This window comes from Eucalyptus grandis, chromosome 5 (assembly GCF_016545825.1).
Source record: "Eucalyptus grandis isolate ANBG69807.140 chromosome 5, ASM1654582v1, whole genome shotgun sequence".
Classification (NCBI taxonomy): Eukaryota; Viridiplantae; Streptophyta; class Magnoliopsida; order Myrtales; family Myrtaceae; genus Eucalyptus; species Eucalyptus grandis.
In genome coordinates, this window is record NC_052616.1 from 4,126,875 (window position 1) to 4,141,735 (window position 14,861).

General features: G+C 38.2%; 1 protein-coding gene across 1 annotated transcript; it reads right to left on the minus strand.

The window, feature by feature from the left end:
• Window positions 1–384: 384 nt before the first annotated feature.
• On the minus strand, window positions 385–4,970 carry LOC104443604 (calcineurin B-like protein 9). Its single transcript, XM_010057098.3, has 9 exons — window positions 4,785–4,970; window positions 3,985–4,154; window positions 3,491–3,573; window positions 2,578–2,637; window positions 2,146–2,254; window positions 1,960–2,012; window positions 1,488–1,568; window positions 1,018–1,130; window positions 385–937 (listed from the first exon to the last, which is right to left on the minus strand). The coding sequence occupies exons 2-9, from the start codon at window positions 4,061–4,063 to the stop codon at window positions 874–876; spliced, it is 642 nt and encodes a 213-aa protein (XP_010055400.1). The 5' UTR covers window positions 4,064–4,154; window positions 4,785–4,970; the 3' UTR covers window positions 385–873.
• Window positions 4,971–14,861: the final 9,891 nt, after the last annotated feature.

Here is a 14,861-nt window from a genome sequence, read left to right on the forward strand (position 1 = left end):
TTTTATTACTAAAGTCGAATATGTTCACAACATATCATGTGTATATATATATAAACAAAGATATCATTGTAAATGAACCTAAATGTTCATAAACGGAAGTGAAGAAAATCTCTCGTAACACTATTCCTTAATTTATTTTTAATTTATTTTTCCTTGTTTTAAATATTATTTTCTTTATTATTTCTTTTTTTCCCCTTTCATTATTCTTTAATAAAATTTTATCAAATAGTAAACTATACTAACATACATAAAATACAAAAATACCTAAAATATATAATAAATATAAATATTTAATTTATAGATTGAATGTTTACTATAAGATAGAATTAAAGTTGAATATATAAATTAAAATAAGATAATTGAACAATTTGAAAAGTTGAGAAATACCTAATGCCTGTTGTCTCTATTTGACAATCATCTCGTATGAAGTGTAGGGGTTTCCAAGACTCGTGTTCCACTTGATAAGTTCGTCTTCTCATCTCTGTTTTACTGTCTCGCTATTCTCACTTGATATGTGGACAAATCCATTTCAATCAAACAAACACAAACTCTCACATAGTTGCCTCCACAAGGCATGTCATCACAATACAATTGAAACGCTCTCGATGCAACACCCTTGCCGTGCCATGCCGTGCACTAGTCGACTGCGTTAGACATAAAAACAATGACTACAAATTGCCAATCCCATCAATGATGCTTTACATTGCTGCTGCAGACCTTCGAGATATTATCCTCTAGCCATCAGCAAATTGAAACAGGGGAGAAAAAAACCATGTCGACCCTGAAACTCTGTTTGTCTCCATCATTTCTAAATTAAAGCAATCTCTAGTACTGAAGTCTAGGGGCATTAAACATCCCGCACCCCCGCTTCCTCTACGTAGCAATCTCATCGACTTCAGAGTTGAACACAAAACTAGGAAAAGTAGTCGTTATGTCCCTGTAGTTCAAGAGGAGAGCAGAATAAATATATCGAAGATGACCATGCAAAGGGACGAGCATATGGGAAAAGGGAATCACCTCAAATAGGGGAGGGTCATGATTTTTAACAACGATGGGTTCTTGGAAACGAAGTTCTGCCACTCATCCCTATCGATTTTCCCATCCTGGTTCACATCAGCTTCCAAGAAAGTCTGCAGACAATTAAAAAATTAGGTATCCACAAAGACATGGATCGGGACACATAGAGTTCCCGCACAACGGGATGGACATGCACGCCTTCCTGGAAGGATGTCCAATGCCGTGCTTCTGCTTAAATAGGCGACAGAGTTTCCCATCACTAAGCTTCATCTTTTATTACTTCAAAATGTATAACCACTCGAAATAAGATCACTTCAGTAGTAAAGCGACAGACTTACTGTCTCAACCTAATAATTGGCCAAAAACTACAAAAGCAAAAAATTCATGGATATAATTGGTCTTTTTCAATCCTTCCAGCACAGTAAGACCTCCTGTCTGATGCTACTCCTATCCAAGTAAAGGCGACTCACCTTATCGAGTATTATCTCAATCGTGTCATCAGCCAATTTCATGTCTGACTCACATAGAAGGGCAATCAACATTTGCTTGACCTGCCAAATCAAGCACCAAATGAGACTGTTAAAACTGGTAATCCATACATCAATCAGCGAGACATTCTTTTCTACAAATTACCTAATGCTTGCATCATGAGTCAAGCATTTAATTTCAAAATTGAATCGCTTGGTTTACGAATACCATATAAATTGGAGGGACAAAATCAACTGAATAGGGTGTTTTGACCGTGGGCATAGTTGACACAGAACGTAAACACCAAGTACATTTATTCAGGATGGTCCCCATTGAATTGAGATGATTCGAGTGTAATTCTTATCCTTCTATTCTATACTCTGACACAGGTTCTTATTGGAGAGAAAGCAGTTGAGGTAGTGCTAATATATAGCATCTGTAACTATCGCTCGATGAACTTTGCATCTCACTTACATCTTGACGTCCGATAAATCCAGTACCATGCAAATCATATAGCTTGAAGGAGACTGCAATTGAGCAATAAACGTGTCAAAATTGAAGAATAATATGCTTAGAAAAAAAGTGAGGAACAAGAGAAGGGTGGCAATTGAAATCGAATTCTATGGTAGCCAGCACAAAATCTGCACTTTGTGAACTTACAATCAATCTTATCTTCTTGAGAAGCATTTGGATGGAAGACATTAAGAGATCTAACGAAGTCACCAAAGTCAATGGATCCCTTATGCTTAACATCAAAAAGATCAAAGATCTGCACACAAGAGAACAAAAATTAGGAGTGCAATTCGCTAATTACTCAACAAAAGGTATTATGCTGAATGGGCACAGAGTAAGTAAATTGGATAATTGAGTTACTTAATGGTAAATCCAATTTTGAGGCAGATTTATTCAATTGCAGAATATTTACTATAGAAGGGAAAACTTTATACCAGGATTTTGAAATTTATCCAAATCAACATAATATCTGGAGGATTTTATAACAGCAAAGAGGAAACACAGAATACTCATGGACATACATGACATGTAAAGGCATGGGCAACATAAGAAAAGAAACAAGCAAACCAAGTCAATTACCCGATTGGCAAAGAGATTCTCCTTCTTCCTGTTCTTGAATAAAGCCAACTGAAACTCTTCCTGGAATACAAGGTAAGCAAATTCTTTTCACAAATGAACCAGAATTTGCGAACAAGAGCAAATCAAAACACACACAAGAAACAAAGGAAAAATGAATGGACTGAACATATATCTCAAAATGGAGACTTTTCCTATTATCATCCCCCACCCCCTCCCTCAACCCCAATCGACAGTACAATTTAAGTTGCTTTCAACAATGCTTTGGATCCACATGTTGTTGGATTCAGAGAACTATGAGAAGGGGACATGCAGGAGAGCAGAGGGCATGGATGTCCTCCCTGCCATCGTACCTCCGTTTTACTTTAACTTGAAATTTTATCAGAACATGAAGAAAAACAAAATTTATGCTACCGAACTAATCATGAGATTACCGGTCTGCTTACAGATCACTATGAATTTCTGAGATTAACTATTCACTGGTAAGATGACCATGCAATTATTAACTGATAAAAAAATAAGTGTCATCTACTTTTCCACAAGATTGGCCTATGGAAGAGTTTGTAAAGGGAAAGGGGGAAAGCGCTTTTAGCTCACAGACTTATTAGTCACAAAAGCCTGAGACATGATACCAAAATGCATAGTTTACACATTATTCAGTCTTCTGCTCCAAGAAAGGACTATAAAAGCAGGCAAAATGGCATTGCAAGAAAGACCCACTGGGTCAACAAAGCAAGAAAAATTTGCTGAGTCTGGCTGAAGAGCACACATTTCCTTATCCTCGGAAAAATCTTCTTCTATATATTCTAGATTTTCTAGGGAGAAGACATTAAGGTGAGAAAATGAAATTAAAGCACGCTGTGCAATGACACGATAAAAAATTAAGTGTTCCTCACCAATCAGAGGTGCATCTTACCTTATTTATCAACCCATCGTCAACTAGAGAGCCGCTGATGCTCTTGTATAGCTCAAATAGTGCTTCAACTTCACTGACACTGACTGAGAAACGCAAATTGATAGGAGTCAGGATAATTGAAGGAAAAAATTGCTGACAAGACAAGCATGACTCTCACCCCTAGCCTTCATGATCATTAAAGGATGATAAAGCATGTGTTCAGATTTCCAACCAAGAAATTTGTGAACAGATCACAGTCGCATCAGTCCTATTGTATCTCAAACCTAAGCAGAAAGTTACATTACCTCCTACAGTCACATGCAGGCTAGCTAGTGAACTTTTCTGAATTAGCGCAAGACAAAAGCTGATTGCTTTGGAATAGAGTTTGGTTCCAAGAGTTAAAATTACCCATTCACTCAGAATTATCACTATTGCACGGCTAAAGCAATAGTAGGAAAGCACCAGAAAGCGACACTGAAATCGTTTGCCACTGGTGAATTCTCAGAGATACTCACAAGCTGTCTGCGAGGCAAGAGTCACAGGGTCCTCGTAACCAGGGAATTGTCTTCTTTGTGTAGAGTGGAAGCAGCCCATTTACTGAAAAAGTAGCAGATAAACAGCCACAACTGGACTGGGCGCCTACGCCTCAACACGACGTACTCGCCGAAACCATCTTTTTTATAAACTGCAAAATCACAAACCAAATTCACAACCGACCATGCCAATCAGCTAGTGACTCAATCAACGCCACCTAATTTGCAACCAAACAAGAAAAAGAAAACGGAACAAGCAAACCAGAAGACAAATTCTTGGTTCGATCGGAAACACCACCAAGGCATTCTCTTCTGGCCTCCCAATAGCAAACCGTGAGATTTGCAGGCACCCAACAAGCGAGACAAAAGAAAAGAAGAAGAAGAAGAAGAAGCGCTGATCAAACAAAGCCTCGATTGTTCCACCACTAAACTAGCTACCTGACAAGCACAGCTAATCACGAAATCCACACACACACACTTTTATCTACCCAGCCAAATTCCGACACTCTTCCATCTGGAACAAGACGACGAAACCGAGAAGAAGAAGTCCACCGGCACCCACGAAGCATCCCATCTCTGATCAACTGGACACGTCCAGCTAGCAACCGGCACACGAAACACTCCCAAGAAATCGACGACACCCACCACTTAAAACCACAACCAGAGCCCGTAGCATCATCAAAGGCCACACAAATTGGAGACGAACAGATCCCCAGAGAGCAACACCCCAGAACACATGGCTGGAAAGAGCAGGAATCAAGCAAAGGCGCGAGATTGCTTACAACGCTCGCCAATCAAGCCTTCGGTCGGACAGTGCCCCTTTTTCCTCCGAGCAAGAAACGGAGAGCGTCTCGAGAGAGAGAGAGAGAGAGAGAGAGATCTGGTAACCCACAGTAAGCTGGTAGGACGTGTTAAATGTTAATGGTTGCAAGATTTTTCCTTTTTTCGAAGGTTGCCTTGCAGGGGGTGAAATAAGGCGGCCAAGAAGCGCGTATCCTACCGGGGGAGAGAGAAAGGTGGGGAGGCGAAATCAGAGGGCCGAGGATGTTTCGATCGGACGGACAGGAATCCATGCGGGGGGAGTTTTGACCGTGCGGAAATCGTTTTGAATACGTTTTTTGTTTTTGTTTTTGTTTTTGTTTTTCTTCTGGAAGTCGGAAAAGTTGGTGAGGAGGAATTTGGAGAAGCCACTGGAAAATTGTTGAATTATTTGGACCTCGTAAAGAGTCCCATGAGCTCTCATCTGTGCCCTAATTTTTTTTTAAATTAATATTTTATGAATTTCCTTATTGACCAAAAAAATTTCCTTAATCTCGATGTATTCGGATAATCGGATAGGTAAAATTGAATTTACTTCTGCACCTATTTAGAATATCACAAAATTACTACGTTAAAGAATAAAATAAAATTCTAAAATTATGATGATATAAGGGAAGTGTTGTTTGTTATCTCTGTTGTATGTGAATGTAATAAAGGAATTATGAAGATAATGGTTTTTTTCCTTTTCTAGAAGGATTGCAGATTATACACACTTTTGAAATTTTTTTGGTATAAACACTTTTCATGCTTTTATAAAGGATAATTTGAGTTTTTTTTTTTTTTTTTTTTTTTGGCTAGAAAGGATGATTTAAGTTCAGCTAGTCTAATTCATTCCCTGGGATGCTCCCAAAATTGTAGCCGTACAAAGCAATTTTATACAAATGCAATAACTGATGAATTTTGTTTCCTATTTAATTAGTAATTTTGAGAGGATCAATGACTTATATTTATTAATCATATCTATGTATATTTTTTTGCTTTAAATCTCTGAAAGAGGAAATCCTCCATATCTAATCAAAATTCAAGATTAGATTTTTTTTTTTGAATGATGGATAATGTGTTTGATCTAAATTTTCTCAAAAGATTTCATTATACAACTTCACAAAAAGTTTGGTATTGAAAAGAATAAGTTCGTCAACCCACTAATTTTAGCCAAAAATCACCAACATGGACATTAGGCCTTTTACATGACACGGTCGGTACTTTTACGGTCTGTTTTTAATAATCGCAAAACATAATGTTGCTTGTTTAGAACAGGGCGTGCATGTAATTTATAAACCTTCCAAAGAAGACAACGATATCTTAAGTCGTATGGATGTCCTTTAAAGATAGCGTGTGCACATGCAAGTGCATCAGATCCTTTTTGTTAGAAAACACACGAGTAAATGACGACAACGACACACGGTCACATGAATTTCACCCACCTTTTTGTTTCCCAATTTGCTAAATTACACGCATAAATTTAAAATTAATCTTTGGATACTCTAAAATGTTGCTCATGGAATATCCATGAGATATCACAAATAAGTTCTTCTTATTATTATAATTTGGTTTAATATCACGAAGAATCTTAAATTAATACAAATGTAACAAATTTACGACCAAACTAATTTTTTATTACAAAAAATCCTTAACCAATATATGTGATCACCAAAAAAATCCAAACTGATACATGTGTTACAAATTTATTCTTTTTTAATTTCCGCTAAATTTGATTAATACCACGAAAAATCATAAATTAGTACACTCATGACAAACGAAAAATAAAACCCTAAACCGGTATACATGTTCGCTATCTTATCTCTAATTCAGCAATTAGATGGTAAAATATAACGAGAAATTAATTTGGGGTAAATTTATCATAAGTGTATCGATTTAAGATTTATTGTAGTTCGAAGTAAATCTGTTATAAATATGTAAATTTATGTTTTTCGTGATATTAATATTTATAATTTTAAGAAAACCATAACGGAAATGATCAAAGATTCGATCCCAAAGAAATCACCTTTTCTTTCATAGGACGTTGCTTGGCTCTTACTTTCTCGCCGTCTAGCGCCACCCCAAGTTTTCTTTCGGTGGACTTTTCCAAACGACCCTTCCCACATGGCGGCCAACGGGTGGCACCACGTCGGCGTACGAATCGAGACCAAATTGCGCGGCTTCCCTATTTGTCGATCGCGTCGATCGTGTCCGCTCTCAATAATTCAAGCAGACAGCATCGAATTTGTATTTTGTAATCTCGGTTGCCAACCCCAAAATGATCGGGGAGGGCCTACTACGATCTTTTTTCTAAAAACGAAATAATTGTGGAGGAGCAAGAAGGTGGAGTTAGCCCGTGGACGTCTTGGAGAGTCAACGCCCACTCAAAATTCGACTTCTATATTTTCAAGATCCCTCACCAAACGTTATCGGGTAGGCCTGCCAAATGAATAAGTTGAGTAAAAAATTTAGTTATCTCAAATTAACTCATTTATATATACATAATTCATATTCAACTCAACCTGATCAAATATCAATATTTAATAATTTTTCTCCTTAAATTGTTGTGTTTGAACCCGCTTCGTTTTTAATTTGAGTTCATAGCAAGCTACTAATTGAATCACTCATATCCATATTTCTTTGGATTTTACTTTTCAAAACTCATTTATGATTCATATATAGAAGCCATTCAAATTATTGCAGGGTTAATATATGGGATTATGACTCATTTTAACAATTATAATATTGAGATTACATGGTATGCCTAGCTTATTCCGTCTGTTGTTTGTAGTATCCATCAGTCGAATGATGCCGAGTATTTTCATCCACTGTCATCTGCTTAAAGAACTCAACAGCAGGTTCATTCCTCCGATTCCAAAGCCATAGAATGCTTATAAAGTCGAAGATTGGCGGTCTGTTATGTTTTGTGACATCACTAATAAAAGGATCTCGAAACTCTTGGCTAACCGTCTCAAATTCCTCTCGTATCCTGGGTCTATGTCCGAGGATGAAGTTGCTTTCTTGGCCGCCGGATAACAAGAATACGGCCGTCGCTTTAGAGTTGCCTCGTGAAATGAATCGGTATCATGGGGTTGGGTGATCGAGTTGGAGTCAAATCGGGCATGCATGAAGCTTATGAACGAACAAAACGAACCATCCCGGCGGATGCCCGGCTTGCAATTGGATTTTGATCGGAGACTGCTAGCTCCCGTCAACGGCTTCACGCACGGTGCTGATTAACGGTTGGTTCCCTTGCCGATTCGACGGGATTCTTTTGGTCATTTTCTACCATCTAACGATCGAGCATAAACCTTTCGACCTGCGGACCGGGGCAAATTGTCCCAACTGCTATGGAAACCATAATTCTTATCCCGCAGAATATTCCCTTAGCGGGCCACGTCTTATTCTGCCTTTTGAGTTAAAAAAAGAGGCATGGAGTTTCATGCTCCGATTTTCTATGGGTCCACTTTGATTTTTCCATGTGGGCCACGCGATAATGAGTGTCGGATCCTGACCAAAACAATTACGCATTTCCGGAGGTTCCGACCAGAAGAGAGAGAAGACTTGACAGGCTATCATTCTGCCTTGGTCTAAGGGAGGACAACCTCACTCATCTTGTACAAGCATGTTCACATGACTTGTTCGATGGTACCTTGTTGGTCGGCAATATCGATTGTCTGGTAACATTTCACTAGTAGATGTCAGAATTTAATGATTCGAAAGTAGAGTGATTACAGATAGATATGTGAGAAGAAACGAAAAAAATGTTGATAAAGCACTAACTGGACACAGAGCAATAAGTTCCATTTACAAATGAGATAGTTTTTCTTCTGTTATTTAATGTATGAGATATTTTATGTGTGTTCATTCGTGGAATAATTGATTCACCATTCTTTTACCTTCTTAGACTTTCTAACAAACATATAAGGAACCATATATATATATATATATATATATATATATATATATATATATAATATTTTAAGTTTACTTCTCTCGCAGACGAGTTATAAATTCATGAATGCTGGTATCTTATGTCTATATTTAGAGACACAAATGTGTAAAAGAGGCAAACAAATACGTGAGTGTTGAGGAAAAATGAGAGAGAGAGAGAGAGAGAGAGAGAGAGAGAGAGCTTAATGGGAGGTAGTAGAGCAAATCCATTGATTATTGTATCGACGTAGAGAAAATCTACAACAATTTGGTGGATAAATTTGATAGTGAAAACCAGTTTGAATATTTTCTCTTTATCTAATAGGAAGATTGAGTAAGAAAGGAAAGTTTAAACATTTTTCATGTCAATAAGTGTAGGATAAGGGTGTAATCGAGCCAAGCCGAGTCAATACAACATTGCCAAATTCAAGCTATCAGTGCTCGAGCTCTTCCAAGTATTAATTTTCCTACTCAAATTTGACTCAATTAAGGTATCAAAATACTTGAGCTCAATTTGATTATTGTCAAACTTACAATCAAAATTCGAGCTCGAGTTTCATAAACTAGAATAACATATCTTCATATATATTGTTATAGTTATTACATACTTTTAATAATGAAAGCTCGATTAGGTATCGAGCTAAGTATCGAAAAGCTTGAACTCGACTTGATTAGATACTTAAGGGATTTGACCTCAAGTTCAACTCAAATATAAACGAGCCGAGCTCAAATTACTCTCAAGTAACTCAACTTGACTTTAGCCATATGCATGAGTAGGGGTGTCAAAAAAGCCCACACCAGCCCAACCTAATCTGATCCTAAAATCAAGGGTATTTTGGAGTTAAGCCTTAGTCATCTTTGGATAGGGCTTTTTAGATGTTTGTATCATTAGGTCGAGCTGGCTCGGACTATTTTGACCCCCAATATAGGATACTTTTGAATAAATTTCTGATTTTGCCCCTTCAATGGAACCAAATTACCCGGCCCGTTCTCTTGTATTATATAATATTTGGATCTCGGGCGCATTGGTCAAGCCATTCATGCCCCTATCGGGCTTCAGGCCTGGTAAGATATCATGATAACCCGGCCCGTCCCGACCCCTTGACACCCCTATCCGTGAGTGAACCCTTCATAGGCCATTGTTACAGATTAGGACATGGGCTCCAATTCGAGCAACCTCTTTCGGCCCATCTCTGCATCAAGCCCTGGTTGACGAAAGTGAGCGAGTTAGCGAAGAGCAGCTTCCGCGGACTCATCTTGTCCATCGTTTCGTCGCGACTTCATCACGTGCGGCCGGGGAGCATTACCCATCACCCACCTAACCCCGTCGAATCAATTCGCCTTCGTTTGGTGGGCCCTGTGCAGTTCACGCTTGTGGTCGTAGTCGTAGTTGTCTCCTGTCCTCCGCATGCTTTTCTGCTTCTTTTTGAATCGTCAGCATATATCTGTTAAAATAAAAATAAAAAAGTCATAAAAAGTCTAAAATTATGCTAGCTAATTTTTGGTCGTAACATAAAAACCCAAATTTATATCTATTATTTCACATTTACCCTAAAATTTTTCTTGCAACGTCAAAAACCCCTAGATTTATACATGTATAATACATTTACCTAAGGTTTTATCAAGGCTTTGTTTGGTAATGTTCATATTTCTCTCAATTTTTTTCTTTTGTTCTCTAGAATAAAAAAATAAAAATTTATTTGATAACGTCAATTAATTTTTTTATTTCTTGAAATAAAAAAATGGCTAGTGAATAATTTTGAAATAGAAATAAGAGGTAGAAAAAAGTAATTTATTATTTCCATGAACAATTTTTAGAAATAAGTCATTTTTTTCTTTTCTTCTTTTTCCTTAGAGCCCCCGATCCATTGCCCCCACTGTCGGCCGCCGAATGTTGGCCATTGGTTGTCACCTACTAGAGGAGGAATTATTAAAAAATTAAAAGAAATTATATGTTATAAAAAAAATTCGTTGGACTTATTCCGAGAATATAAATTTTGTATATTTACCAAATGCTTTCTTTTACTCATAAATTATTGCAAAAAATAAAAATAGAAAAAGACTATTTCTAAAAGAAACTGTTCATTGGAATAGAAATGTTACAAAATAGATCTTATTTTTAGTCAAAATAAGGTCGTTTTATTTTACTTCAACCACGCAGAGGCACGAATCCTCAATAAAGAGTAAATATGTCGCACGAATATAAATTTGGGAGTTTTTGATGTTACAGAAAAATGTTAATGATAAATGTGTCACAGTGAGAATATTTTAAGATTTTCACCGATCTTTTTAGAAAAAAAAGAAAGGCCTTGATGTACTTGACCAAGATATATTAACTACCTTTCGAAAATTGTTTGTTCGTGATCATATGCTAAAAAGGGATTTTTCTTTAGCTCATAAGACATTTTAATGTGCATATAATAATGTCCCTACTGTGGTTCTTAATTCTTATGTTCGCAGGCTAATTATTTTCCCACGGACCATCGATGCCTGAATGGCCCATTGATAATCTTTTTTACCATTGTTCGCATCGTTTCATGTTGTCGTAAATCTCTCAATGTCAGATTGTTTATAGTTGAATGAACTTTTCAAAGACCATTTAGCAAATTAAGAAGATGGATAAGCACCGGCCGATCCCGATATAAAAGGAAGATGTCAAAGGGTGCACCTTAGGCTTACATGGAGTCTTATTAAATATGATTTGAAAATTTGAAGTTCGTTATTTGAAGTAACCGATTTTATTAAAATGTCTAGTAATTTAATTTTTAAATTGTTTTGAAAAGCGTTATTTTTACTTTTCTTCATATTTCTTTTATAGAAGTTGGCAGGGTTTACACCAATTGGTCAGTACCCTGAAAGGTTCCGAAACTTCATCAATGCTTCAGAGACTTCGGTAGATGGAACTAAAGGAAAAGGCAAGCAGGACTACCTCCACCTTTCGAACATGATGAACCTGGACATCTTCAAAAACCATATTCCTTGCTCTCTCTATTAAGCCCAGCAATTTGAAGAAGTTCTTTTTCGATTAAACCAAATGATTTTGCAAAATGCCGATTTACATGGTTGTCGTTACATAGATGTTAAGTGGAAAGGTACAGTTGAAGTTACTCAAGCTGCCATCAACACTGACCATGCAATATTTTACCAAATTTTATGGAAGTTTTCATACTCTTCCTTCGTGTCCTTCACTACTCATTCTAATAAAGTCCCCGTATTTTCAATCGTTCTAAAGTCTTTTTATTTATGCACAATATTTAATCAAATCCTTGTAGCATCACATCCAATTGACTGGACCAATAAAGACGTCGGAATATGATGTTGATTAAATATTACCTACATGAACACCCACACTAAATGATGAATAAGTAGGAGAACAACACGTACATAGAAAATAGCATGGCAATCGAAGCTCTAGATAGAGTTTTCGACGACCACAAGTAGTATGATCTACTCCACATTCTAGCACCATTCAACAGACATGTTACTTAGACTTGGCTGAATTTGGTGTTGGAGAGATTGACTAGACATGTTGTGTGAGCAAAACTAGGAGTGTGCATGGTCCGGGCGGGCGGTTCTCGATCTAGAATTAGGAACCACCCGTTAAGGACCGGTTCCAAAAAATTAGAACCGGAATCCATCCGTTAGTTGCATGGATCTACCCGGGAACCGGATTGCTCGTTCGGTTCGATTCCCGGATGGATCCATGGAATCGATATCATAATAATAATAATATCATTTTCTCGAAAGCTCCAATCTTGACGGGAAACAACTTTGATTTTTGACCAAAATTGCTAGTTTTTCGTCGCTTGACCTATTCTTCTTCTCCTCCTCTTGCAGCCCTACTTCTTCACGTGTTTGCTTTTTTGTCCACCAATTGCTCCACATTTGTCAAGGTGCACTTCGGACTTTTTAGTTTCAGTGCCTCTCTATTTGGTTTGACTGGAGATTAGCGCCTTTTCATTTGGTGTGCTTTGGACTTTTTTTCCCATTTTAATTATTTTTTTTAATTATTTGATTTGGGTTTGTTAATTTGTTAATTTGTAATTTCATTATTTTAATATAAAAATTAATATATTATTTTAATATAATCGGTTCGATTTGGGTGAGCAGGTGGATGGATCCGCTCATGAAACTGGGAACCGGATCGGTATCCATCGGTTCCCTCAAGAATCACCGGTTCCGAACGGTTCTGATCCGGTTCTAGGCGATTCGGGCGGGTTCCGGTTCTTTTGCACACCCTTAAGCAAAATCACTTGATTGGAAAAATTAAAAAGCGTAGACACTCATTCGAAAAAGTAACGGAGGTACAATAGTGAATATAACTTTAAACATCTGTTCTTGAAAATCTCCTTGTAATAGAAACGCGGGGTTTACCAGACAGTTTTTTTTTTTTTTTTTTGAGTGAGCAAGGATGAAATTTCTATTGTGAGTTGATTAAGGATAAACTTAAAAATAGTACGATTAAACAAAAATTTATGAATACCTCGGATTATCGAATTAATGTTAATGTTTGAATTTTGTAGGTGTGGGACCGACAAGAAGAAGAAAAGGCATATGTGCATGATGAACCTGGAGAGCATCTCGAACCAAATTCCCATCTCCAAGCTCGGCCATTTGTGTTTTAGGACTGAGTCAATGAATTATTTCGCACCATGCCACGGACGGTGGGCGTAGATTTTTGGGTCCTTTTCTCGAGGACGGTACTATGAAATATCTCACTAACTTTATAAAATAAATAAAAATTCCATTTTCAATTCGAATGGACATCTAAACTTAAATTCCTTTAACTTTAATCATAAAAAGATTATCGCGTCATGCTCATGATTTGCTTACATCGTGCTTGCTCTTGAATTCCCGAACGAATTACGAATCTAACAAGATTGCTCTCTTTTTTTTTTTTCCAAGAAAATGAAAAACAGCAATCTTGTGATCAACACAAAACATGCGTGGAGAGCAGCTCGTTGCCCTTTGATACCATTTTCACTTTTTTTTTCTTCTTAATATGATATGATAATCTAAAATATGCTCTTAACTATTTCCGCAGAGGAGAATGAGGTACCGGGAGAGGTGGCCCGAGTCCTCAATGCCTTCCAAGACGTGATGTCAGCCGAGCTGCCCAAGAAGCTGCCTCCTTGGAGAGAAGTGGATCATTGGATCAAGCTCGTGCTCGATGCTCAACCGCCGACCATGACACCCTATCGCATGACTCCTCCCGAGTTGGAAGAACTAAGGAAACATCTCAAAGAGCTACTCGATGCTAGGTACGTTTGGCCATTCAAGGCCCCATTTGGTGCCCTGGTTTTGTTCCAAAGAAAACATGACGGATCTCTCCGCATGTGCATCGATTACCGGGCATTAAACAAGCTTGCCGTCAAGAACAAGTACCCGATCCTTCTTATAGCCAACTTGTTAGATTAGCTCGAGGAAGCCAGATGGTTCTCCAAGCTTGATCTTCGATTAAGATACTATCAAGTTCGGATTGCCGAAGGGGATGAGCCGAAAACCACATGTGTGACCCGCTATGGATCATACGAGTTCCTCGTCGTGCCTCTTGGCTTGACCAATGCGTTGGCTATGTTTGGCACTCTTATGAACAAGCTACTACACCCGTTCCTTGATCGGTTTGTTGTGGTCTACTTTGATGATATCGTTGTATATAGTTGGACACTCGAGGAACATGTCGAGCATTTGAATCGAGTTTTCCAAACCCTTTGGGAAAACGATTTATATGTGAAACGGGAGAATTGTGCCTTTGCACAAAGGAAGTCCCTTTCCTTGGGCACATCGTCGGGGCTGGATTTGGCGAGGGTCAAGCCTCGCCCGACGGATCGTCGCCGCGAGAGAAACCAAGTGAAAATTCGAGGCTAGAGTTGCGTGACCATGGACACCCCCGAGCTCCTGTAAAACCCTAGAGACAACAACGATGAGTGGAGGGAGGAAATTTCTAGGGTGAGATTGGGATCGGATAGCGGAGCAGAGAGAGCTGGCCTTGCACCGAGCTGGCAGGGCTCGCCCTCGCTGGTCATGGGCGAGGCTCGACCCTCGCCAGATCGGGCGAGGCTTGCCCAGCGCGAGGCCACCCTTGCGGCCACTAGCGAGGTGGTCGGCAAGGTCAACCTTGACCTCAC

Bases quoted from the DNA above. Each gene is read 5' to 3' on its own strand.
- LOC104443604 (XM_010057098.3), bottom strand. From the start codon at position 4,063: ATGGGCTGCTTCCACTCTACACAAAGAAGACAATTCCCTGGTTACGAG. The intron at 3,574-3,984 runs GTGAGTATCTCT...TGCGTTTCTCAG, and splicing joins TCTTGCCTCGCAGACAGCTT to TCAGTGTCAGTGAAGTTGAA. The intron at 1,569-1,959 runs GTAAGTGAGATG...TTGATTTGGCAG, and splicing joins GATTTATCGGACGTCAAGAT to GTCAAGCAAATGTTGATTGC.